This window comes from Pogona vitticeps, chromosome 1, assembly GCF_051106095.1.
Source record: "Pogona vitticeps strain Pit_001003342236 chromosome 1, PviZW2.1, whole genome shotgun sequence".
Classification (NCBI taxonomy): Eukaryota; Metazoa; Chordata; class Lepidosauria; order Squamata; family Agamidae; genus Pogona; species Pogona vitticeps.
In genome coordinates, this window is record NC_135783.1 from 225,389,179 (window position 1) to 225,416,971 (window position 27,793).

The following is a 27,793-nucleotide window of genomic DNA, read 5'->3' on the forward strand; positions in this document are numbered from 1 at the left end:
GGAGTACCTGATCACCTTATCTATCTCCTGAGAAACCTATACGTGATACAGGAAGCAACAGTTAGAACTGGATATGGAACAACTGATTGGTTCAAAACTGGGAAAGGAGTACGACAAGGCTGTATATTGTCTCCCTACTTATTGAAAATATTTTATGTTTCAAGCTGCCCCTCATCTGTTTGTTGTGGCATAAAGACTTCAAAGAGAAAAAGAAGACCATACTGGCCACGTTGTAACTATATAGTGAGGACAAGCACTCCTTGTGCCTGGAGAACCTGATTTTGAGCCACAAAAGTTCACAATAAAATAATTATGTTAATCTTTAAAGTGCTGCAATATTTTGTTTTTTTGTCTTCCCCAGCAAAGTACAGGCTTAAGCATGGAACAGACATTACTCCTTTACAAGAATATAGCAATTAAAGGAAATCAATTAAAATACTCCTTTACTTTTCTTTCAGTACACATGTAAACAAAATTAAAGTATTTAGAGTTCAAAGCCGGTGGTCCATAAGGTTTTAATACAGTTCATCCCATGTTATGAATATTGGTTGTATGTTGTGGCAATGTGAGTTACAGTGAACCATATATTCTTTTTTGTTTTCTAGAGCATATTATATGATGCAGAACAAGTACATTTTGGCCCAATTTTTAGTAAAGTAACAAAGCAAACCAATTCCACAAACGAGCTGCATTTTATGTAGCCTAATATTTAAGGGATTTTAAATAGTTTGAAATCCATTTAGGGTAGTATTACACAATGTTCATTTAGCTGGCCATAAAACTGAACAAAGCAAACATCTAGACAAGGCTATGGAATTCTACAAGTATCACCATATCTAGCTTTTGCACTTGGTAAATAATATACAGTTCTCCAATATGTCCATTATCACTGTGGGCAGACTGGCAGGAGAAACAGGAATGGCTTGGTACCTGAAGACAAGTGATCCTGTTTGCCAACATCCCACAAAAGCCCTCTTAATGCAATAGCTAGACAACTTCCTCAGGTATGCAATCTGGGTAGGAAAGATTGTGCTAAAATTCTGATATGAGAAATCTGTTTGGCATAGATGTTGATCTTGTGAGAATTGAGCATTAATTTATAAAACGATTATTTTCAATCTTAGGGAACTGGACAGAGCAATATCCTACAGGGTACATAAACTTCCATGGTAAAATACTATTCCACTCCACAAAATGCAAGAGCATTAGACTAAATGGTGGTATCAGAAGAATGTTGTATCAGATGAGAAGGCACCAGCAAGTCGGAAATCCTCTTTTGTAAGGACACTGTACATCCGCTGAGGGAGAGCTTTAGAGTAAGGGGCAGGCCGTGGGATGGTCGTACGTAAAATAACTTCTCGTCCAGCAGGAGGTGGGAAATCTGTGACCACCCCAGAATTCAATCGTTTCTCATCCATGGAGCCAGATCTTTTTAGTTCATCGTCAAGGGGCATCATTGCCACAACCTATTAAAAATAGAAAAATACACAACACTAAGACATTTTCCCTTCATAAATGTTTTTTAGAAGAACTGTAGGGGATAAAACAAGGACTACATACATAAACAAGGTTTGGATGTTTAGAAGCAGCCCTGCACACATATATGCAAGAAGAAGAAATGAGCATGACAGAAAAAGCACACATTCACTATGTTTTTAAGTGTTGGTGTTCAAGCAAATACTTTATGCGGAAGTGTGCTGTCCTTCTGCAAGACAGGCTAGTGCTAGCTTAGAGGCATTAAATACTGGGCACCACAGACTATCAATGAAGTACAGAAGCAGGCTTGGATTGGTCTTTGTAACAATAAAATGAACATGTTTTATATACAGTATTCTAGAACAGGGGTTTTAAACTCAATTTACCTGGGGCCCGCTGGAGGCAGAGTCTGGGTGAGGCTGGGCCACATCAGATTTTCCGCCAAGCAGAGCAAGAGCCCAAGGAAGCCACCCAGGAGTTTCCTTAGCCTGACTGGGGCTCTGAGGAGGAGGAGGGGTGCACGTGCACACACACACACACAAACAGGTCCAGCAACCTTCCTCTAAGGGTCCCCCCTCAAAAAAAAAGGCACACAGCAGCAGCACCACAACAGGCAGGCCGGCTGGCAGGCTGCAGTTCTGGATAGAGGGTGCAAGAGATGCTGTCTTGGGAGGCAGCCAGCGAGCGAGGCAAGGCTTTTTTTTAACTCTTGACAGCAGAGGACACGTGGTGCTTTGCGGGGGGAGGCAAGGTGGGGGCCAGAAACTATCATCCGGCGGGCTGCAAATGGCACCGGGGCCACATGTTTTAGACCCCTGTTCTAGAATGTCAAACATTATTAGACTGTAAGAGTTTCGAGTTCTGTAACGTTCTGGCATGTATCAAGGAAACTAACATTAATCAAAACTTGATATACGAGTTTAAACACATGATATGACCTTCTGGCAAGTGGACCTTAAGTCCATATGGTCCAAATATGAGGCAGGGATCCTAATTACACAAGATTTCTAAATGGAGGTATAATTTTGAATTGGGCCCTTCTGCAGCAGAACATGTGTTTTGCACTGAACTATGACTCTGAGTTTCAAATTATCAGTACTATGGCTCCAACAAGTTAAAAACTGTTATAGAATCCCAGAGTAATGAAGTTGAAAAGGAGGCCCTTTAAGGCCATTGAGTCTAATCACCTTCTAAATGCTGGAATCAAAGTCAGAATATATCTAACAGATGGCTGTTGTGTGCACCATAATCAAAGTAAATTCCCTCTGCCTTTTTCCTAAAAGAAGGTCTACCTAACTATTTAAATTACTGGTTGTTGTGGGTTTTTCAGGCTTCTTGGCCGTGTTCTGAAGGTGGTTCTTCCTAACGTTTCGCCAGTCTCTGTGGCCGGCATCTTCAGAGGACAGCAAACTGTGCTCTGGGTAGGCTTGAGAGTGGAGTATTTATGGCTGTGAGAAAGCTAGTTTGTGAGATAGGCTATTGTCCTAATCAGGAGATGGTTGATTAGTGTGTTTTGTTGTGGGTGTATTGTTTTGATAAGGAGGGGAGATTATCTGTCCCTGTGGTTGATGGGTGTCATTAGCTGGTCTTTTGTGTGTAGTAATCCCCTGACCTTGTGGCTGGGTGGAGTTCGTTGACCTTTTGCACTGTGTTTTTGAGAGCTGGGAGCCAGGTTTTGTTGAGCTTCATACTTTCCTCCTTCCGGTTGAAGTTTTGTTGATGCTTGTGGATTTCAATGGCTTCCCTGTGCAGTCTGACGTAATGATTGCTGGTGTTGTCCAGTATTTCAGTATTTCGAAATAAAATTTCATGTCCAGTTTGGTTTAGGGCATGTTCAGCTACTGCAGATTTTTCTGGTTGTTTTAGTCTGCAGTGTCTCTCATGTTCTTTGATTCTGGTGTGGATGCTTCGTTTTGTGGTTCCAATGTATACCTGGCCACAGCTGCAAGGTATCCGGTATACTCCTGCAGTGGTGAGGGGGTCCCTTCTGTCCTTTGCTGACCGTAACATTTGTTGTATTTTTGTGGTGGGCTTGAATACTGTTTGTAAGTTGTGTTTTTCCAGAAGTTTCCCCATGCGGTCTGTGACCCCTTTGATGTATGGCAGAAATACTTTGTTTGTGGGTGGCTATAACCGGGCTGAGAGGGCTGCCTATGGCCACTCCATCTGTCTGTTCGTAGAATTCATTATCCCACTGGAAATAGCTGGTTGTAAGGCAGTGCTGGAAGAGGGCCTTGATGTCTTCTGGGAATATCTGCTGGATGAGTGTCAGGGTGTCCTTTACTGGTACCTTAGTGAACAGGGATACTACATCAAAACTGACCAGTCTATCCCCAGGGTTGAGTTTTAGGGTGCTGATCTTGCTTATGAAATGCCCTGAGTCTTTGATGTAGGATGAGGTTTGTCCAATGTGGGTCTGTAGAAGGGTTGCTGGGTGTTTGGCTAATTCATATGTTGGGGAGCCGATGGCATTTACAATGGGCCTGAGCGGGGTAGAGTCCTTGTGGATTTTGGGGAGTCCATATAGTCTAGGTGGTTATAGCAAATTTCTACATGGAGCATTTTGAAAAACTTGCCCTGGCTTCGGCAGCCCTCGCACCCACTGGTTCCGATATGTGGATGACACCTTTACAATCTGGAGTCACGGTGAAGAAAAATTGGAAGAATTCCTCAAACATCTCAACAGCATCCACCCAAATATACAATTCACCATGGAAAAAGAAACAGAGGGCCAACTCCCGTTCCTAGATGTCATGGTCCTACGCAAAACTGACCTCCGACTGGGACACAAGGTCTACAGAAAACCCACCCACACAGACAGGTACCTACACAAAAACTCCAACCACCACCCACGGCAAAAAAGAGGCCTAATCAAAACACTGGTAGACCGTGCAAATCGGAACTGTGAAGCTCAGTTTCTCAACACTGAACTCGACCACCTGAATTGGGCCCTACAGGCAAATGGCTGCTCCAAAAATGAAATCACAAGAGCCATCAAACCAAGAAAACAACACCGAACTGAAGAAGAAGAAAAAACAGCCACCCACAAAGTATTTCTGCCATACATCAAAGGGGTCACAGACCGCATGGGGAAACTTCTGGAAAAACACAACTTACAAACAGTATTCAAGCCCACCACAAAAATACAACAAATGTTACGGTCAGCAAAGGACAGAAGGGGCCCCCTCACCACTGCAGGAGTATACCGGATACCTTGCAGTTGTGGCCAGGTATACATTGGAACCACAAAACGAAGCATCCACACCAGAATCAAAGAACATGAGAGACACTGCAGACTAAAACAACCAGAAAAATCTGCAGTAGCTGAACATGCCCTAAACCAAACTGGACATGAAATTTTATTTCGAAATACTGAAATACTGGACAACACCAGCAATCATTACGTCAGACTGCACAGGGAAGCCATTGAAATCCACAAGCATCAACAAAACTTCAACCGGAAGGAGGAAAGTATGAAGCTCAACAAAACCTGGCTCCCAGCTCTCAAAAACACAGAGTGCAAAAGGTCAACGAACTCCACCCAGCCACAAGGTCAGGGGATTACTACACACAAAAGACCAGCTAATGACACCCATCAACCACAGGGACAGATAATCTCCCCTCCTTATCAAAACAATACACCCACAACAAAACACACTAATCAACCATCTCCTGATTAGGACAATAGCCTATCTCACAAACTAGCTTTCTCACAGCCATAAATACTCCACTCTCAAGCCTACCCAGAGCACAGTTTGCTGTCCTCTGAAGATGCCGGCCACAGAGACTGGCGAAACGTTAGGAAGAACCACCTTCAGAACATGGCCAAGAAGCCTGAAAAACCCACAACAACCATTAGATCCCGGCCGTGAAAGCCTTTGTGAATACAAATTTAAATTACTTTCAAAAGGTTAGGAATATTCTAATTCTGAAGGTCAGTCTTAGGCAACTGTTCACAGTAAATCTGCTTCTACCATCACACACAAGCATAGCCAAAAAGGAACTGTGCTCTGCAAGTAATGGGGACAAATACTTTTGTGAGTTTTAAGAGTTTGTAGTTGTGGATTTCTTTACATTATGCTTGATCACACTGGTCACCAAGACCCAAAGTCAGATCCCTAAGAAGCCACAGATAACTATTTCCAAGCAAGACAATTATCTGTGAACTCCTTAAACTTCAAAATGTTTCTCACATTTGCTGTTTTTTAATTCCAACAATTGAATCTGCAATTTTTCAGTCATACATTTTTCCATAAACCACTGTGACTTCATAAAACCTTGCTGGAAGCTGGAAAGATGAAGCAATCCGTATGGTTGGACTATGTAAATGATCAGTAATACTCAAGCCATTATACTATGCTGCTACAGCATTCACTGCTAAGCAACTATGTGATGTTAGGCAGATGACTAGAATATTAGGGAAAAATCTAATTACCTCCTCAGAAGATTCAGTCAGCTGGATAAGGAAGAGAATCAGTAATAAAAGATAGAAAGAAAGGCAAGTCAGCGATGACTCACGCGGGGTTAAAGAGGTTTTAGAACTATCTGCTTTAAAAGTCAGCATGCCCTTGTATTCAGATGTATATTGCTATTAAGTGGAATGATGATAAACACTGAAAACACACAAGCAAATGGCAAAACACAAATACACAATTTGTACAGAGGACAAGATTAAAATAGCTTACTAGAAACCTATAATTTTTTTCTTTATTCATCAAGTAAATGTAACTTGCTATGGATGTCCAGTGCTAGCAACAGATAGACACAGGAACCCTCATTTGAATGTGGCAGCTGCCTCATTTATTTCAGCTGTAGTATTCATTGTAATAAATACCATTTCCTCTAAAATAAGACCTAACCTGAAAATAAACCCTAGTATGATTTTTCAGGATGCTCATAATATAGGTCCTACCCCAAAAATAAGCCCCAGTTAAGTGAAACCCCGCCCTCCACCACTGTGCAGCAACCAGAAGACAACATGACTGTATTTGAATAAACACAGATTGTTGTACGTGAAAAAAAATAAAACATCCCTTGAAACTAAGCCCTAATGCATTTTTGGAGCAAAAATTTAAATGACCCTGTCTTACTTTTGGAGAAACAGGGTACTCTTCTGAAATAATTCTACAATTGATGTTGAAATTAACAAGGGCCAGAAGCAATGCCTGTATAAGATTCATTGATATATGCAGTCATCCTTAAGGGTTTGAGTCAAAAAGGCTTTAAACAAAAACAAATACCATCTTCCATTTTATGCAGTCATCTGATGGCAGGTGATCTGAGACATAAAGAAAATCCAGGATTCTGTTTGCTGTCTAATGCACTCATAGAAATCACTCAGACGTATTCCCAAGGATGGTGTCTTTATCAGCAACTATTACCAATTTTTTTGTTATACAAAAGTATTTTCCTAGAAAGGATAATTTTTTTGCCTTCATTATAATTGGTTGCAAAGTCACCAAGGCAGGAGATACTTTATTACCATCAATGTAGAAATGAATGTTGATTTATTGTCCTATAGAATGATACATTTTAACAGAGATTTCTGCTCTGGCATGAAAAACTATCATAGTCTTGAACTGTCAGGCCCCTTAAAAGGGTAGTCTTCACCAGAGTATCAGACTAGGTGGATTAGGTTCAAATCCTAATCGGCTCAAGAAGTTTGCTAGGCACTTTACACCAATTATTCTCTCAGCTCAATATAATTCATGATATTTTTGTACAGGTAGAAGGTAGTGTGGGGAAAACTGTATGATGCCACTTCCAGTTGCTGGAAAGGAAGGATAGGATATACATAAATATTATTCCACGCTTATTTAAAGTATCAGCCATGATGGTTGGCCACAAGTGGATGGCAGTCTATGCAAGTGGCCTTTCCTGACCCTCTTTTCTACTTCACTTGCCTGTATCACATGGGCTTCACTTCATAACCTCAATATATGCGAATGATCGTCATGTATTCATTCAGTAGCACAGTGATTCCCAACTTTGGATAACCCAGATGTTCCTGGACTGCAACTCCCAGAAGTCTCCACCACTTGTTGTGCTGGCTGGGCTTTCTGGGACTTGCAGTCCAAGAACATCTGGGTTACCCAAGGTTGTGAACCACTGCAGTAGCACATGCTTTCACCAATATGACAATAATGCATGCTTTCTAGTCCACTAAATTTGTGTACAAGTTTCCTGTGACATTACACACATACACACAATGTCAGGAAACAAGGCATTTCTGAGAAACCTGTACACTTTAGGACTCCCCCACTATAGGTACTTGGACCTTTACAACATATCCCATGACACAGACACACACATGCACACAGATGACTACATAGTCACAGGAAGCATTAGCCTGGCTAGAAGTACTGTTAACCCTACACTTGTGCATAAGCAGAAATGCTGCCTGTATGTGTAAGCAGCACTTTGGACTTATGATGCACCCAAAAGTTTTTAATGCTAGAGAAATATAGCTACATATTTGGTAGGCTACTTTTAAACTCTTGTGAATGTGAGCCAACAGCCACATGCAATCCTGTCCCTTTTTAGACTTTCACCTGACCTCATTCCACTTGAATAGTCTTCCTCTCTTCTTCTTCAATGCCCTGCTATTCCTTGGATTTCCACACAACCCTTAAAAATATTCTCAAGTCCTCAGCTTCTGAGTCAACAGCAAAGGATTCTTAAACGAATGCATGCATTCCATAAGCTGCTATGTCAGATAGTAAAACATTAGACATTGCTACTTGATGCAATATAAATGTGTGATTTTGTACTAGCAAAATTTCATTTGATTCAGTTTAATACAGGCCAGACCTTTATACATGTAAATGAGCTACAATCTGCATCAACTTCTATAATCATTTCATAAAACAACTGCCCTGAAGGGAGCAAATTGATCCATAATAGGTGCTTTGTCAAGTACTGCAATTTTTTCCATTTTGATGAAGATTTAATTACAGAGCTGCCACTCCAGATTTATATCAAGGGCAAGACAGGTGAATTGTATTCTGCCACTACAACCAGAAATGTGAGGTGGGAAAGAGTACATTCCATGGCTTATATTTAAAAACTAACTCAGTGGATTGTTTTGATAGTGGGTTGCACAAGAAACAAGTTTAAGAATAGCCAATACATTGTTAAAAAAGAAAAGTTAACAACGGGGCAATTTTGATAGGAGCTAAAGCTGAATAAGTGGCTCCAGCAATCTGATAGGTTTCTGTCATATTTTTCTTAGACTTTGCTGCTCTGGAGTTTGTTTCTCCATTTGGGAAGACATTTTTAAACTCACTCTAATTTATCTCTATTTTAGAAGGATGCTTTCCTATTTACAACCCCACGCCACCCAACTCTGCCCCACTAGTGTTCTTTTTTTCAAAAACAGAGAGGAATGTGAATGTCATCTTACTCTTTCCCTACACTGGTGCTGTCCAACGCCTTAGTTTTTGTGAGATACAAATAGTAAAACAGAAACAAAGATGGGAAAGAATGTAAGACACAATGAAGGATAAAGACATTCAGGATTCACGCACAGAAGACATTTAGAAGATTTTCAGTTAAAGAGTGATAGTCTTCTCCAAATGAAATGGAATTCTTTTAACAAAGGAAAAAAAAATCACCATTTTATAGTTTAACATCTTGCATTATGGAATTAACATATTCACTCAAGTTCAAAAATGGCAAAACCCTCAATAGTTCTTAACTAAGGCAGCATGGATATGGTAAGGTATCTCAGATTGTAGAGAGTTCCAACATCATCACTACTTTCGGGCTGGATAGTTGATCATGGGAAAGTAACAGTCCTATATTTGTTTGTTTCTGAACCAATCTAAGCAATGCAAGTAGAGCTATGCTTGCACATTACAGCATCGAATTAAAACCCACACAGAACAAAGGGATGCTGAAAGCTATTTAGTCCAACCACCCTGAAAAGTGAGGGAGAGCTACAGATAAAGAAATCTTCTTAAATCCTCAGCACTTTCCACCCAGGGTTTTGGTTATTTTGTAGTCCTGAAACAAAACTCTTAAGAGAAAGATGACGTTAAGTTACTTCTAACTGCTTTTTAAGTCAACATCATAAGAAGGATATACATTGCAGATTCACAGGTTACTAACCTGAATCATATCTATATGCAAGCTTGCTTGCTTATTTTCTGTCTTGCTCTCTCCTTTACACTACCCAAGTGGGCTTACCATGTGAATTTTAAGAAAACAGTTAAGATTTTAAAATTTACAAAATAAATTACAGTATTAAAAAATAATTATTAAATGAATTTAAACATAATTAAAGGTACTCCATTTGTAAGAACTTGAGTTAGCACAGAATAACAATCCATATTATTGCAGCGTGGGGAAGAAAACAAAGCTTGGAGAGTAATACTACTACAGCGATGCAGCAGAATTGTTTTTGTACTCTTCACTAGTGTGAGGAGGTTCGTTATTCACCTTTGTCTGTTCCTCTTCTGCTAATACAAAAGATGAGTCAGAATTATTAATAAACAAACTTTTATTAACATAACTAGTAACTTCGTCTTTATTTAACTCAGTTGAACTGCATAAAGATAATTGGGGAGGGGAACTCTCCCAAAAGCACAACAAGGATTTTTCATTATTAATATCTTTTAGTACAGTGGTGCCTCGCTTAATGAGTGCACCGTAGAACGACAAAATCGCATAGCGATGAGGTATTTGCAATCACAAATGTGATTGCATACCGATGGCCCCTATGGGCAAAACTCGCATTGCGAAGATCGGTAAGCATTTCGCTTACCGATCTTCGCAAAGCGATGCCCGCGGATCAGCTGTTCGGTGGCTCCAAAATGGCCGCCAGAAGCCCCAAAATGGCCGCACGCAGAGTTTTCGCGCCCTGCCCTCGCTTACCGAGGGCGCGAAAATGGCTGCCGGACCCTGGAAACATCGCTGAACGGTGAGTTTTTTGCCCATTTGGAACTTCCCCGTTCGGTACAGCGATGTTTTCACATAGCGAGGGTTAATCCGGAACGGATTAACCTCGCTATGCGAGGCACCACTGTAGTAGGTTTTTGCTGCCTTCTCCTGATCTGCTAGGGGCCTCAGGTACCGGCTGCGTACAGCACACAGGGTCCTGCAACAAGGATGGTGAGCCCATTCTCCTTCTATCAGCTTCTCTCTCGCTGCGTCCAGGTCTATTTGATGTACTTGCCACTCCGGACCTCAACCCTTGGGGTAAACCAAGACTGTCCATTCTTCAGGATTCAAACCTGGTATTATGGATCTTGTTCGGTCTTTGGCTAGAATCTCTTTTCTTTCTTCATCCACACTGGTGGAGGCTCTTTTTCTAGGTATAGAGAATACTTGGATGCCTTTATCTGTTTTCTCGGTTACATTTTCTTTAAATATGGTTACTCTGTCTCTTTAGATTCGTCACCTTCTTTGGTAGTAAGAAAAACTCTCCCTTTCTTCTCCTGTCTCTCTCTTATCTCTTGTCTTGGTTCCCTCTAATGGAATTAACCATTTCTTCCTCTCGTGACTTTCTCCTCCTCGAATCACTCCTAACTCCCCCGCGCGTCTGTCATCTTTCTTCTTTCCAGCGCGAGCCTCTGCCTCTTGTTCTCTCACCTGTTCTGCTTCTACTTCCCTTTCTGCTTTCAATATTTCCCTTGCTTGCTTTATACTAGGCTCTTGAGGGGACGGCTCACTCCCTGTCTCCTCCTCACAACTAGTATGTTCAAAAAGAAAGATGCTTTAAAAATCTTTATCTGGGGTAGGGAGGGCCCTGCCAGCCTGTCATTTTGTGCAGATGGTACTGATTGTCAGTTGACACTTGTAACATGGAATGGTAGCTTCAGTTGCATAGACTGTGTGCATCTATTTCAATGAACCAAAAAATCTGGGATTTAAGTCCATCGGTCTGCCGCTCACAATTATGCAGCTCCAAGATCATGGTGAATCTGCATAGCATAGGTTACCGTGTTTCCCCAAAAATAAGACAGGGTCTTATATTAATTTTTGCTCCAAAAAACACATTAGGGCTTATTTTCAGGGGATTTTTTTTCAAGTACGGCCATCTGCATTTATTTAAATATAGTCATGTCATCTTCTGGTTGCTGCACAGTGGTGGAGGGCAGAGTTTCACTTAACTGGGGCTTATTTTGTGGGTAGGGCTTGCATTACAAGCATCCTGAAAAATCATACTAGGGCTTATTTTCAGGTTAGGTTTTATTTTCGGGGAAACAAGGCATTATACCACATCAATATTGCTGAAACAATGTGTCTTTTAGGATTTTATCAGCTGCAATTTACTGAGACACTGGAGCCTGAGGATATGCACAAAACCTTCAACTGAACATGATATGTAATAATGGGTGGGTATTTACAGAATGAATAGAGGGTAAGATCAAGTGCCCTCTGGCTCATGAAAGCTTATGTTGTAATAAATTTCTTCCGTTTTTTAAGCTGTCACTGGATTTCCTTGTTTTTGTGGCAGACGATCACAACCACCTTTCTGGAAAATATAGTTAACAGTATCCTTACCTGCAGAACAACAATTTCGAAGCCAGAGTTTCAAATATTATCCTTTGAAAAAAGACTAATTAAGTCTACCTGCTATAAAAAGTCCTCCTTACCCTCTGTGCATTCACAAAAAGCTTGCGAATTATAACACCAGCAGGTCCTCTTCCAGCACCAATGACAGACACCTCTGGCTGTTCCAGAAAAGAATTCACAAATCTGTCAACACAAAAGGGTAGAAAAGGAGGGGGTTCAGCAAAAGAGGCAACTTATAAAAAACAAACAAAAACAAAAGAGGGCTTGCTTCTTCAAACACTTTTCAATACTGGTATCACCAACAAAAGATATTCAACAGGCACCAACATCCAGAGGCTAACTCAGGGCTGAGCTAGTCATATGTGAGGTGTTCACCATCTATCCTCCCATATTTTGCTTGCTCGGCTCTGTGCAACTAACTGAAAGCTTCTGATACTGGAGGCATGAAGTGTTCAAGATGTACGCTGTTACCTCTGTACACTTACAGATCTGGGAAGTATTTTGTAATCAGAATGGTTTAATTTCTTCAGTTCTGCTACCTACAGATCTGTGATTGCACTTTCCTGGCAATCCCAACTCTCCCTCATACAAAATGCCCTCTCCAAGTAATAAGGTAAAGGTAAAGGTTCCCCTTGACAAGTTTTGTCCAGTCGTGTTCAACTCTAGGGGGCGGTGCTCATCCCCGTTTCCAAGCCATAGAGCCAGCGTTTTGTCCGAAGACAATCTTCGGTGGTCACATGACCGGTGCGACTTAGACACGGAACGCTGTTACCTTCCCACCGAAGTGGTCCCTATTTATCTACTTGCATTTGCATGCTTTCGAATCGCTAGGTTGGCAGGAGCTGGGACAAGCGACGGGAGATCACTCTGTTGCGTGGATTTGATCTTACGACTGCTTGGTCTTCTGACCCTGCAGCACAGGCTTTTGCGGTTTAGCCTGCAGTGCCACCACGCCCCCAAGTAATAGAGGTATACAATTTGTGTTTTTGGACCAAAATTGCAGAACTTCCCAGGGAGGGAGCTCTAGTCCAAAACTATGTACAGTATCTGCCCACTTCTATTCCTGTTATGCAAAACTGATTTTTGAGGCATGTTTCCTTACTCCAGAATAGAGTTAGGATTTAAAAAAAGACTACATGTCTAGAACCCAATACATTCAAAAAGCAGATACAGTGCTCAGAAAGTAGATACAAGAAAAACTGAAGTCTGAAATGGCTCTGGTGAACTGCAGAAGAAAAAGGTTTCAAAATAATTTACCTTTCAAGATCATTGCGCTCTTCTTCTTGATCACATTTATCTACCCCAAATTTTGCTCTCAGTGACCTTGTTCGGGCAATCGTTGCTTCAACACTCATAATCTGACCAATGATTTCCTGTGTTGGAAAAGAAAATATTTTCCATGCTGCCAAACATCTTAGAAGGTATCTTTCCCAAACATATCATTAAGGGGAAAAGACACCTTACTTCTAGTTTTTTGTCTTCTGGATTTAGAAAACGTAGAACTTTACTGGAGTTGGTGATTATTTGTTTGATTATCTTCTTTACTGAAGAAATGTCTTCCACCGATTCTGGTAGGAAAGAAAAATAAAGTGCATTATAGTAATAGCTTTCCCTTTATTTCAACCATACTGCATTGTTCTCCAAGTGCTATTTACCTTCTTCCTTTACCTTGAGTACAGCTGCATGGATGACACAAGGCAAAAGGTGCCTTGCAAGATCTGCTGGTTTCTGAACTGCTAAATAGTGCAAGACCTGAAGACATGGTAAAAAGGTTAGATCACCACACTATTTCCTTATCAAAAATATACAGGGACTTTGACTGTTTAAAACAGAATCAACTCCTGGGTTTTTTAAAACTCACATACTTTCGCTATTAGAATAAGCTCTAATAATGTATCTTCTGCCATTATATTTCACGGTCTTTAAATGGAGAGAAAATAATAATTCTGCCCAAAATCTGGCACATCTGAAAATGATTCAACTCTAACTATTCAAACCATACTGAAAGTGCCATAGCAAGCATGTCTAGTTCAGCTGTCTATTTAAATCAATCAAGAGACACTGCAAGAGCCCAAACAAAAACCACTACAAACCACTTTGACTTGTCAGTCTCTGGATGGAGGGGCTGTTTGAGGACAAAATGGTAAACACTAAAAAAAAGAAGGGAAATTGTTTGGAATCAATAAAGGACAAAAACAGGGTTGGAAGGAAAAACTACTACAATTACTGCCAAGTAAGAGTTCACAAAGCCCTTAACTCTAAAGTTACCGGTCTCTAAAATTACTTCAAGTACCTTTGGCATGTTTCCACAAACAAAATGAATGCCACCTCGGAGGATTCTACCTCTAGAACATAATTCATGCCTTAATCCACCACTGAAAGGAGCTTGCATGGTTTGTTAGTATTATGAACAATACCAAAAATATTCCTCAGAGCAGACAAGCTAGATTTACAAGTGGATTATGCCACTAGTAATGTACTGTGTAAAAATCAGTGTCCACGTAACTTCTCAAAAATCCTGTTACCTTCTCAGCCTCACGTGTGTCATCAAAGAGTCGTCGCTGCCTCCTCGCTGGAACTGGCTTTGCTGTCTCCCATGCTTCAACCCACATGTTGCTTGGAATCTTCATTCGAGCACTCAGTTCTCCCTTGATAACTACTTCCCCTTTTTCATCGATTACTTCCTCTTCAATGTAATCTCTGGGTGAATACCATCGCACAAAATCCTCCAGACAACAACCGGGGTTGGCAGCCTAGGATTTAGGGGAAGGGGAAGAAACACAAAACATGTTTACTTCTACAGATCCTTCCCAAGCAAAAGCTGTTTAGCAAGATAAGGCACAGGTGGCACTGCAGTTCAGCAGCTGAAGTTTCTAAAAGATGCATACTTGCGACTGTGTATGAAATGGCTGAAATGAGAGATTTTGACTCAGCAGAAGAAACCATTTTTATGGGTACGAATTTCTAAAACAGCTCCGGAAAATACATGAATTAAGATTCCTGTTAAATATTTTCCATGGGGAGATCTAATCTCTGGCAGGTTTTCTAGATTTTTTCCACATTTTTAATTGTCTAGATGAGAGTACAGAAAGTTAATGTAGCAATTGGTCTGAAAGCTACACCTGAAGTTAGTCAACCCTGTATTTTGATTTTAATTTGTAAAAAACGTAGAGAGATGTCTCAAACATTAATGGCCAAACTGTGTACTTCCAGATGCTGGACAGCAACTCCTATGAGCCCTAATTGGCATACACAGAACAACAGAAATCTCCCGGTTATAACTTAACATCATTCATCGTACCACACTTTGTCTACAATAAAATACCCCAACTTCCAGATGGGTTGGTATTCAAAACTAGAGAAAGAAAGATAGCTTAGTTTCCATAAATGGCGGACAGTGAATCAATGAACAGTCAGAAAAATTAAGCAACCAGAATACTATAAGAACATTTTAACTACTGGTGCACACAATGAAAAACAAAAGACAAAACAAAAGAGAAAGCAAGCAATGGCCGAGAGACACTACTGTTGAAAGATGCTGCCAACTGTGCCAATAATGCTAGTCTATTAATAAGTTTGTCTACTAGCTCACTGTATTCAAAACTTGAACCTACCTTGAAAGATTCCATATCTGAAAGCAAACAAGCACTCTGCATGCGAGCTCGAAGATGGGCTCCTTCTGCTGATGTTCCCAGCTTCGCCAATACTTCGGACTGTTCCTCCAGTAGATCTTCAGTCATAGGAGCTGGCTCCTGGAAAGTACAAAGGAGAAGGCACTGACATAGGGATTTCCCTTCTTGGTTGGTACCATTCACTGTGACAAACTAAAGAGTGAGCAACACTCAACAAAACCGTTCTTTATGACTATCACCAACAACTTGATTTTGAAGAGAAATTTGATGTCTATCTACAACTGCAAAACACAGTGCATTATTTTTGTTTATAATGATAAATTAAACCATAGTTTGTCCAGTTTGGATATAAGAGGTACAAAGCTTGAGAGTAAACAATCTACTCCAGTAATGGAGGCAGACTGATTGCCATTGTGAGAAAACCTAAAGCTCAATAATCTACATTTGTTTGTAGGGTGGAACTACATTATATGTATTATTGTAACCTCTGTCTAGGGATGATTATCTTATATTCAAGTTATGAAAATGTGAAATAAAATGTCAAATACATCTGGGTCTCTCAACAAAAGATCCTAAACATGGACAGGGAAAAATGTAATTACCCATAGTAAATGTCTGTATAAAACCACCATCTGGACCTTTTACTTCTTACACAGAACTGAAACAGGCCAGTATGTATCCGGCAATCAGACGTATACAGTACCTCCAAGCCTCACTCTCTTACCTGTGTTATAGGAACATAGAGAGGATCTCCGGGATGAAGCAAAGTCAAGTTGCCATGCTGATGAAGACGACCTTCTGGCTTTAATGCTAGAGTCTCTTTGCTACTTTCTTTTGTAATTCCCTTCTTCCCACCTTCTTGTCCATTTCCTTTAAGCTCTTCAGTGTCACTCAGGCATTCAAAAAACTCTTCTTCACTGTCACTCCAGGATTCCCAAGATTTTCCTACCTCTCCTTTTTCTCTATCACTCTCTTTAGGATATTCTCTACCCATCAGGTCAGTTTTCCCAGTGTCACCAGAAGAGCGATCAGAACTACTTCCCTTTTTCCCCTCATCTCTTGCTTTTTTCCTTTCAATGCAGCAATTCAACATCTGGAAATGAGAGCACATTGAAAACGTATTCTGTGAATAACAACACATGAACAGACAATGGCAGTGTTTTCACTAGGCTGCTGTATGAAAACAGATAATATAAATCCAGATTTACTCTCACACAAGATGACAAGCCCCTGCTTAGAGTTCTAGTGATTCTGCCTACCCACATCATCACTTCCTAGATGGAATAGGGGTCCAGAAAACACAATTGTGAAGCATGAGTTGTACTCACACTAACCTGGATCCAAGCCTGTGTTTCAAAATATTCCATGAAAATCTCCTTAGGACTCAAGCTAATATTATGATATAGATAATGACAACACCAGAAAAAATAGTTGTTATTTTAATATATACTATTTAGACAATACACCAACTATTACTCAAGTCGCTATCCAAGAAAAAAAAGGGTAATTATACAATCATTTTACAATTCTCTTTATTTTTATAATAATAATAAAGTAACAGGTTTTATTTTAAAATGTTTTAAAAATTAAAAATTTGTCTCTTATATTATTTTCTGATATTTACCTGAAGTTTCTGGTGCAGTAAACAACATCTCAGATCCGGAGCACCACTGGCTAACCTGGCAAGAAGTTATATTTACATTACTGGTAGCATCACTATTATAGAAGAAAGCAATTATGAACTAGAACTTGTTGCAAGATACAGTCCGCAATGATGGACCGGGCAGAGAGCGATGATCTGTCAGTAACATATCCTGTCTCCCCATTTCATAGTCTGACTGGAGTCACAGGCTGGGATTACTGGAATTTCCCCCAGAAGACTCTATTAATCAAATCAATATATTTTAAGGAGCAAACCATCTTAATGAGCTCTCTGGTCCTACAGCAGTGGGAGGGGGAATCATGGTTTGACTGAAAGCTGACCATAACAACATGGTATATTCAAATCAATCCCACTAATATCTAGATCACTACCCATTGCATTCCAAGACATCCCATCCCACTACTCCCCACATCCCAGTTAAGAGTATGTTCACCCCATGTAGTAAGTAGTCCAAGGTCAAACCAAAATAAATTCATGGTGGATGAAGAGATCATGAAGTCCAAAGCCAACATAATTCAGGCAGTACTCAGGCATGAGTACTGCACTTCTCAAGATTACATTCTTGCTGTCTTCCATCATTCTGCTCATTACCACCTCAGCCAAGGAGGCTGCTGGATGTAGCAGAATGAATGAGACATCAACATTGCTTTCAGTATGTGTCTCTGGACCAGGTTATGGCCTTAATTTCCAGCCTATGTCAGAAAGATATCCTGCTGGGAACAAAAATATTCTTATCTTGCTGCATGAAAATCCCAGGTAGACAAAGCTGGGTTAGATCAACTCACCAAACTCACCCAGCCAGATCACAATGACTCTCTCAGTTACAATCAGGTCACCAGCACACAAGATCTTAATGTAATCTATTTAGCAGCAGTACTGCTCAGTGGGAGGGATCAGGAAACCCATAAGCAAGCACCTCCAAGGGACAGAAAAGATGCTCTGCACCCATCTATATGCTTTTGAGACCTTTTCCTCCTCCTCCTCCTATGCCTTTCCCAACTTACCATCACAACTATAGTACACTCATTTCCTCTCCCTGCATGACACATTCTGAATTCAATTAAGCATTTTTTTAAATTGCCAGTTTTTAATCAAACTTTAAAAACACATCACACACAAACACTTGTAATTCTGAGAAACAAGGAAGAATTGCATCTTTTCTAGAAAATTCCAGTGATCGTCAATTACAGTCATGAACTTTCAAATTGCCAAATCCTGAGTAGTGTTTGGCTCAACCAGAGTCGAACTGAATGGTCTCTAAGTCAATTTGAGCCAACTGGACCATTTTCTCAAGCATCAAATCAGGGCCCAAACTAACCATGCAATCGGTGCACACCTCTATTATTTACTGTTAACCACAACTAAACGATAGTAAGAAGGCTTACCCTGGAATAAAGAAGTTGTTCTCCCATCTGAAGCGCATTTCCAAGACAAATTCCTGCCAGAGATGTGCAACTCCTTTGACGCCACCATGGTAAAAATTGATCATACAAAGACAGAGGGCCAACTTGTATGTTAAACTGTCTGAAGGAGCAGATTTGAACTGAATGTAGAGATTCTACATGTAAGCATCAGGGATGGAGGGAAATAACCATTAAAATGCATGAAAATTGTATTGTGAAGAAATACTACATTTTAAAATTGTTCAATTTACAAAAGCAGATGAGTTTATCTTCAATAGAATACTGGGGTTAACCAGAGAGAAAGGAACACTGGCACTTACCATGAGACATCTTCTGTAGTGCAAGGCAGACATCATATATGATAGACTGCCTCTCCCGCTTGCCTGAACACTAGTGAATGAGGCTTCAGAAGGAATCCCTTAATGTGAAAGGGCAACCCTCTGCAAGAAAGCTTATCCCTAAGCTGCCAGTGTGAATGGGAATAAAATCGAAGGAGGAGTACTGGGAGGGATAGACGTAGGAAATAATCCCTCTAACCTGATAACACACAACACTGCAAAACTGTTTATTGTGGGAATTTTTTAGTTCCCACAGTCTATGAAAGTACTAAAAGAAACTACATGCTAAAACAATTTACTATCTCTGCTCCTAGCAGTTCCAAGGATGCATTTTTTTCACTACATAAAACAGACATTACACAGTAAATATCAGTGTTCCTTTTTCATGAAGTGGAGGACATCCTGTATCCGTGGTTTCCAGCCTAAGGTAACTCACATGTTCTTGGACTGCAATTCCCAGAAGCCTCCAACAATAGCAGTGCTGGCCAGAGCTTCTGGGAATCGCAGGGTGGATAAAGAAGAACGTTTGTTTAGGAGTTAACATCACTGGTTCTGTCAATACCTGTATCAATATATAATTTCTACTTGGTTCTTTTAAAATGACCTATGGTCCGGACATCTATTATTAATAATAGGTATTGCTGATGAAATCAACTGATGGCAGCTGAGGGGCACGTAGCATGAGTTGATGAAACAATCAGGGGCCACGTGGAATTGTGATACCTTAACACTGGCTTTGTTCCTTATCTGGGTATGTTTGCACATGTATGTTTATATGGGATTCCTGCACACATATTTATGTATATGAGGATCTTTAAAAGTCTTTATGGCTATTTTTTCCTCCAAAACACAAGCAGTGTGTCAAATTGAAGAGCAGGTATATGAAAAATTATCCTTTTACATTAAAAATGGCAGCCACTAGACATGGGATATTCATATTTGTCTCCCAAGGAAAGACACACAGCACACACAGTCGTCATCATTGACAGCGCACCAATCACGGAAGTAGTCTGGCTGGCACTTCCCCACCTCCCTGCACAGCTGACCGCTGTGCCAAAGGGACAAAATGACAAGTCTCTCCGCTCAGCTGCTGAGTGTGCAGGGAGGCAGGAAAGCGCCGGTCAGCCTTCTTCTATGATTGGTACATCACGAACTATGATTGCCATGCATGGTAAATGGACTGGCCGGTTCTGGGGGGAGGGTCCAAATGGCTCAGGTACCTTTGGGGCTGATATTCATATTAGTTTATCCTGGGAAACGAATACGAATATCTCATGTCCAGCAGCTACCATACCTATCTATTCAAAGTCCAAGTAGATCTCTGCATTTTGTTTTTATGTTATTGAGACATGAAAATTTAGTACATGTTTCTCACACATGAAGTTTAACTTACATAGTCTTCACTGTCTGAGGGTGGAACACTTCCTGTTGATGCACTAGTTCTGGCTTCAGATCCATCTGCTGATTTATCAGCAGCATCAGGGAATAAATACTTAAAGGGAAGATTAATAGCATTAGATTTCAAACGTACGTATTTCTCATTCTGGTCATTTCTCACAGACACTAAAATTTGCAACAACACTGTCAAAGAAGCACTATTAAAAGATACTCAGAAGGCAGTTGCTCTGCTGTCCAGAAGGCCAGGTATTTTCTAAAATCTTTTATATTCCATTTTCTAAAAAACTGAGCCTTAAGCCAGCTTGCATGATAAAAAACATAATAAAACAATTTTTAAAAAAATAAGTGACAAGAGCAGCAAAACAGTCAGCAACCAGTGACCAACTACACAAAAAGCATGCTTAAAGACAGCTGTTTTCATTTCCCTTCTCAAACGCCCTTGATGAGTTATATAACTGAAATTTTGGCAGCAAGTTCCAAATCCTGGGTAATGCTACTGAAAGGCTCCAGTGATGTGTTTTAGTTCTTAACACCTCACTAATAGAGAGACACATGATGAGGCTTCTAGTGAAGACAGGGTCTGCATCCTCCATGGAGAGGATGCAGACATTTACTTATCTTCATTTCACACAATTTAAATCTTTAGAAGCTAAGAGGTATAACTCAGAATTGGGTCCAAAGCAAGTTAGAATTCAGGGAAAACAACAGAACATCAATGTTAGAGCAAAGATTAGAACTCCTGTCTGCAGACTCACTGCAACAACTTCCACAAACTGAAATCTCTAGAGCCCCCCTTCCCCAAGTACATTGCTGCAATTCAATTTCAATGTCACACTTGGCACATCAGTGAAACTGGGCAAATGCACTTCTGGCTGCAGGACTACACAAATTCAAATACACAAATACAAATCATCACCATTAAATGCAACATAGTAACTTACCAAGAGAATAGCATTGAGCACTTCATTATTTAATGGAGACTCATCTATACCTCGGTGTTTACGAATCTTTTTCTTTGCTGTGTGAACCATATTTGTCACTGACAACTTATGGATATGAACTGGTGTCGGTTCTGTGAGTTTTGACAAAGCATGGCTTATATCAGCATCTGTAAATATCAAGGTGTTACAGAATGAAGCCACAGATACAATGATCAAAAATGAAACCACAATGCTACTTGGCTAAATCTGAGCATGCCATGTGCTGGCTGATGTATACAATCCAGAAGACTATATAGGCAATTAAAAGGCAACTTGCTCAAACTTGCTAAAAGGTAGAGCAAATTGCAGATCAAGCGAGACAGAAAGCAGCATAATAAATAGTTTGGCATAAATATTTCGCTGAAAAATAGGTTGTAACAGAATATGTGAAGGCAGAAAAGGAATAGAAATACTCTGAAAAGGAAAATTATTTTACATCAGCATATTTTTAACACAGCAAATCACATGCTTCCATTACGTCTCACAAATGGCCCTTGCTTCAACAGGAATAAACACTTAGCTGCTTTCATAAGCACAAGGGGGAAAATGCCTTTCGAACAGAAAGCTTCATAAGATTTCAAAACAGAATATGGAGACTGGCTCTGATGGAAAAACTGACCTAAACTCTATAGAGGTGAAATAAAACAAGATAAATCTAAGTATGGTATTTCTTGTTGGCCTCTGGTGCAGAAGATCAAATGGAAAATGGGCTGAAATGCTGGTTAGTTTGAATAACTGTAGGGTTAGAAGTAAAATATATAAATGTTTAAATATTATTAGTATACTATAGATAAGAAAATTATTGGAAGTGTAACTATTAATTACTACTTTTTTCTTTTTTTATGTGGTCAGAGGATTGTAACTTATATAATAATAAAAATTTAAAAATTAAAAAAAAAAAGCCCAAAAGCTTCATTAACCTTTACCTTTCCCCTCTTCTTCAAATGCTGATTTTCCAAGAATCTCATCCGTTGACTCTTTCCGGCGACAGAGTTTGAAAAATTCAGTAACAAAATCACCTACAATAGGAGAAAAACAACAACAATAAAACAAGCTGTGTGCATTTCAATTTTCTGTGGAAATTCATTTTTTTTCATTGTGGTATAATCTACATTCCAGACAACTAGTACATTTAAGTAAGATGGGAAAGATATCACTTTTTATTTAAGACTTTCAATACATGTGAGCATCATTTCTACTGGGCCATGTGAGAGCACATTATGCAGCCATGTTGTTTGGCCTTGTCAGTGGCTGCTTGGGAGACCACTTGGGAATTTTCTGAACCGAAGTCAATGCTTTTTGTAACAGTCAAGAGGATGGATCTATATGGAAAGCAATGCACAACATGGGCACCCATGTTGTGCTGATTATTCTCACAAAAAATCTTCCCACAAAGATCATACAGATTTTAAATTGTGATATGCAGTTTAAACTAAAACATATATCATACAAAATAAATTTAAAAACAAAAACAAATAAATACATCCAGGGTTGCTTACTCAATAGGCACTGTGGATTATCAGCTTTTCTTACTCTCACAGACCACTGAGGTGCTTGAACAGGATCCAAGTCCCTAAAAAAATAATAGTATAAAGAATGTTACCATCAATTTTGTTGTGCTCTGAACCAGAGAGGGTGTTTGGGAGCAATGATGTCATGGATGTTGAAGTCCCGAACTATCAAAAGACTGGGTAAACTTGGTCAGTCCCCGCAGGAAGAATACTGGGGCATGGGGAGAACAGTACCTCAGGACTACCCCAAATCTTTCCCTGAGCACCACCATAAGGTGCAAATGCTCCAGACCCTGACTCGACAGCACAGAAGTCCTACTGCTGCTGCTGCTGCTAGAATCTCTGTAGTCATTCTACTAAAAAGCAAGGACCTAACAAACCAGAATGAATTACCAGATAACACAGAATTCTGAAGCACACAGTTCAGACATGTAGACTACAAAAGCCAAAGAAAAAAGAATGTACTTACGAATAAACATCATTGTCCACAATTATGCCCTCTGTTAGATGAGGCCATGTAGTTGCTAAATGAAGTTCGCTTTAAAAAAAACAGACATGAGTACATTTGTAAACAGGGGTCTGAAACCATCATATAGGTACAGATACTGGTTTGGGTTCAAACAGGGCTTTTTGTGAACAGAACTACGAAAAGGTTTTTGAACCAATGAAAGATGCCAGTGGCAGAAAATAAGGGATATTTTTACAGCAATTACTGTATCCCTTTTTCTGAAACCCCATAATGGAGAGCTCCCCTTAACACACACTATTCCTCAGAGTTTCCGAAGCCTCTGGAACAGTTCAGTAGAGCAGTGGTTCTTAACGTGGGCGATAATGCCCCCCAGGGGGCGATTTCATTTTTCAGGGGGGCGGTAGAATGAAAAGGGGCGGCGTGGGGGCGCTGGAGCAGAAGGGGGCGGTAGGGGGGCGCTGGAGCAAGCCAAACCTGTTAAGATAGCTGCAGTCTTTTTACAGTGTGCATGAATATATATTTTCCTCCAATCTTAATTTAGTTTCAGAGTTTTCACCTTGAAATTTTTAGTTCCTGCATTGTGGTTTGTTTTTATGCCCTTTTTATATTTCTTTTTGCGTCTTAAAATTCGCTTGCAACTAAATCATTAAATGTTACTTTTGGGGGGCATTTCATTTTCTTGGAATTGAATTTTGTTTTCAGGGGTCATTGGATTTAAGTGTAATAAATAAATAAATAAATAAATAAATAAATAAATAAATAAATAAATAAATAAATAAATAAATAAATAAATAAATAAGATATCATCACCGTGGGGAGGGGGGCAATGATAACTTCCTCAATGGCTCAAGGGGGCGTTTCTTTCAAAAGGGTTAAGAACCACTGCAGTAGAGGACACAAGGGGCTCCAGCAGTAAGAGGCAATCAGTGGAAGGCTTTTATCATTGCTTTCCACCAACAGGGACATTCCAAATAGAATTCCACTTTGTTGTTCCTGCCAACAGTAGCAAAATTGGGAACCAAGCCCTTTGCACTCTACTTTCCCCTATCAAAATGTATGCAACTGAGACTTAGTATTTTCCTGATCATGTACTGATAATTTAAGAGCTCTTATACAGATATAGCATTCACAGTAAATCTGTTTTCTAATTAAGTATTTGCATCCAAGAATCACACTTAATAGAAGAAAAACCTAACGATATACACCACCACAAAACTTCAGCTCATGGATAGCAACAGCATTGGAAAGCCTTACTAATCAGCTATGTATTATGTCATGGCAAATTACCTATGCAAACTGCTGTAAACAAAGTATCTGTGTGGAAAAATAATTGCGAGGTTGGCTTCCCAAATCAAGATATTAGACTAGACAACATGAATATTGTTCATAGCAGATTTTACCTGATAGGATCCTCACAGGCACCGAATGGTAACTTTCCAAATTCTAGGCCTCCAACTTCTCCTCCAACTAAAGCATCAATATCTATAAATAAAACATATATTTATGCATCACAACAACATGAAAGAAGAACATTATTCATCATCAACGAAGACCTGGCAATCAAAACAAACTTGGAAGTTGATATGGCCACCATATATAGTCTTAGCATCCATGTTACAAGTGGAATAGATTCAAAAAATTTCCATCACATAAATTTTCAACAGAACTTCATAATCAAACACATTGTTTTATGTAAATTATTTATGAATCAGTAATGTAACCGAGAACAGGTCAGAATGGACAGAATGCAGACTACATGTGCCTTCATCCCTGAGTTGCTGAAATTTGGCACTGCAGCAGCAGCAGCATCCCCTTCAAAACAATGAGTGCAGGGAGTATGCACTGAATTTTAAAAACGAGTTGCCCCTTTGAAAACCTCTCAGAAGTTTTAAAAATGAACCATGCACCCCAATGTGCCTTGCTTTAGAGGGGGAACTGCTTGCTTTCACTGCCACAGCAACAACAGATTTGGTCCAGTGGATTCAGGACAGGTCAATGGAACCCAACCCCAGAGATTGCCCCTTTCCATACCAGATATTTGTAAGAAAACAGCATAAGCTTGGGAAAGCTTAGAAACTCATCCGTAGGTCCAGTGCCACAGTTCCACACAGCCCTGACCACAGTTGAGCAAGCTGGAATTCACATAATAAAGATCTCTACATGCTTCATTGAAAGAAAAACTCACAGCAGCCAATGTCTACTTGTGACACACAAGAATCTGCCATGTGCAAACTAATCCTACTTCTTGGCAAAAATACACTGAAATTAAGCCACTATTTGGTTTAACATAATCAAGAAAAATCAGTAAAGCTGTCTGGCAGAGATAACCTGCAATTACATTGCTGTAGAATGGTAGAGGCAGGTCCAGAAAACAGCAAGCAATTTAAGAATACTGTTGTGGTACTGAAAGGCATTATTATAAAGTTTGGCTTTATTACATTTAGAACTATTGGAAAACTCTTCTCAATTTCAGAATCAATTTCTTACATAACAGGGATGGTCACTGCTGTGTAAGGAAAATGTTTTTATTTTTGCATCCCCTCTTTTTTGGGGGGAGGCATCTAGGTCACTTCTGGTTTAAGTTCCACAGAATTCCATTATATATTTAAAAAAACAGCATCCTACCTGGTGGTTGTTGAGGCCAGAAATACTGCTGCCAGTCCTGAAGTACATATGTAAGTCTAATGCTTATATTAATTGGAGGTAATGGGGTTAATGGGCAGCCCTAGAATACATAAGAAATACATTAAAAGTTAGAAAAAATTATTTACATTTTTGCTCCAGCTTATGTAGCAGAAGTATCTGTGAAGAATACCTTTTCAATGTTGCTATACTTTAACTCATCAAATAAAATTCCAGAAAGTTTAGTCATAGTTGTCTTTCTGATCCACCTGCAAGTCAAACTAAACTGTTTATTACTAAAGTGAGCTAGCTCTAATAAATCCACACAATCAAAAGCTGATCTATTGATGGCAACTGGAATCTCAAGAACCTCTGGTTTCACAATGTCTGCTAGCAGAAGGCTTGTACTATAAATAGACAACTTCATAGCAACCGACTTCTGCAGCTTACTTGAAGTACTTTACAGATATGGAGGAAAGGAAATAAAAGCCCCAGATGGGCCCACAAGTATCCCCTTAGACTCCTCAGGGGCACTGGTTCAGAATAGTAAAAATAACTGGCCAATTAGGACTGGATACAAGTATATTTATGTGCACTTGAGGTCTGGTCCCTGAGTGAATTAACTCCACTGAACAGTATCTTATTTGAAATGACATCAAATCGTATCTAGCAATAAGGAAATACTTATTGTACTGTTGGTTAAGGTAAAGGTTCCCCTTGACATTTTAGTCAGTCGTGTTCGACTCTAGGGGGCGGTGCTCATCCCCGTTTCTAAGCTGTAGAGCCAGCGCTTGTCCAAAGACAGTTTCCGTTGTCACGTGGCCAGCGCAGCTATACACGGAACACTGTTTACCTTCCCACCAAGGTGGTACCTATTTATCTACTCGCATTTACATGCTTTTGAACTACTAGGTTGGCAAGGAGCTGGGACAAAGCGACGGGAGCTCACTCCGTCGCGTGGATTCGATCTTACGACTGCTGGTCTTCTGACCCTGCAGCACACAAAGGCTTCTGCGTTTTAGCCCACAGCGTCACCATGCCCCCTACTGTCGGTTAAACAAAGGTCTAATCTATTCGCGAAGGCTTTCGCGGCCGGGATCTAATGGTTGTTGTGGGTTTTTCGGGCTCTTTGGCCATGTTCTGAAGTTTGTTCTTCTTACCGTTTCGCCAGTCTCTGTGGCCGGCATCTTCAGAGGACAGCACTCTGTGCTCTGGTGAGTGCTGTCCTCTGAAGTGCTGTCCTCGTTCATGTAACTTTACTCTGATGTTTTATTATATGGAAGACAATGTAACTCTTAGTTGTACTATACCTATTTGAAACAAAGATCTTTAAAACATATCAGAAAAAAATCACAAAGAGATTTCACACACCACCAACATGCAAAATGTAAAATAGTACCAAGCACTGCTGCCTATGAAATAAGCAGAAATAGTAGAACATATAAACAAATCATACAGCACACATTTTCAGCAAGTCATCTACAGAAAGTATTTTTTAAAATCTTAAGGTTATATTCTGTTCAGATGACATAACTGAAATTTTTCAGTAGCCGCAACAGCAATATATGAACTTGCTCAAATCATACTAATGATAGGTCCGCACATACTAGCAGGCTCTACACATATACCTTCCTTTGGCCTGTATAACATATAGATATAAAAGTTACAATCACTCACTGCTGTGGAAAAAATATTCTTGGCATGCATTCACATAGTTATACTTACAATTTTTGACTTGAAGATGTCCAACAGTCCTGATACATGAGTATACTGGCTTGGTACT

The 27,793-nt window shown here is 39.9% G+C and overlaps 1 protein-coding gene across 5 annotated transcripts in view; it reads right to left on the reverse strand.

The window, feature by feature from the left end:
* Positions 1-426: 426 nt before the first annotated feature.
* Positions 427-27,793, reverse strand: part of RAB3GAP1 (RAB3 GTPase activating protein catalytic subunit 1) — a 41,203-nt gene continuing 13,836 nt past the window's right edge. For 2 of the 5 annotated variants that reach the window (XM_020779637.3, XM_078377120.1), the window contains 19 exons: positions 27,736-27,793; positions 26,014-26,113; positions 24,789-24,870; positions 23,389-23,457; positions 22,908-22,981; positions 22,335-22,427; positions 21,370-21,536; positions 20,424-20,522; positions 18,675-18,847; positions 17,251-17,305; positions 16,351-16,719; positions 15,609-15,746; positions 14,520-14,747; positions 13,650-13,746; positions 13,459-13,562; positions 13,252-13,367; positions 12,075-12,177; positions 5,912-5,932; positions 427-1,466 (listed from right to left, as the gene is read on the reverse strand). The exon at positions 27,736-27,793 is cut by the window's right edge and continues 108 nt beyond it. In XM_020779637.3, coding sequence (XP_020635296.3) covers positions 1,224-1,466; positions 5,912-5,932; positions 12,075-12,177; positions 13,252-13,367; positions 13,459-13,562; positions 13,650-13,746; positions 14,520-14,747; positions 15,609-15,746; positions 16,351-16,719; positions 17,251-17,305; positions 18,675-18,847; positions 20,424-20,522; positions 21,370-21,536; positions 22,335-22,427; positions 22,908-22,981; positions 23,389-23,457; positions 24,789-24,870; positions 26,014-26,113; positions 27,736-27,793 — 2,389 coding nt within the window. In that variant the 3' untranslated portion in view covers positions 427-1,223. The remainder of the gene's footprint in view (positions 1,467-5,911; positions 5,933-12,074; positions 12,178-13,251; positions 13,368-13,458; positions 13,563-13,649; positions 13,747-14,519; positions 14,748-15,608; positions 15,747-16,350; positions 16,720-17,250; positions 17,306-18,674; positions 18,848-20,423; positions 20,523-21,369; positions 21,537-22,334; positions 22,428-22,907; positions 22,982-23,388; positions 23,458-24,788; positions 24,871-26,013; positions 26,114-27,735) is intronic. The other 3 variants (XM_020779638.3, XM_078377123.1, XR_012082094.2) reach the window with 2 other exon arrangements.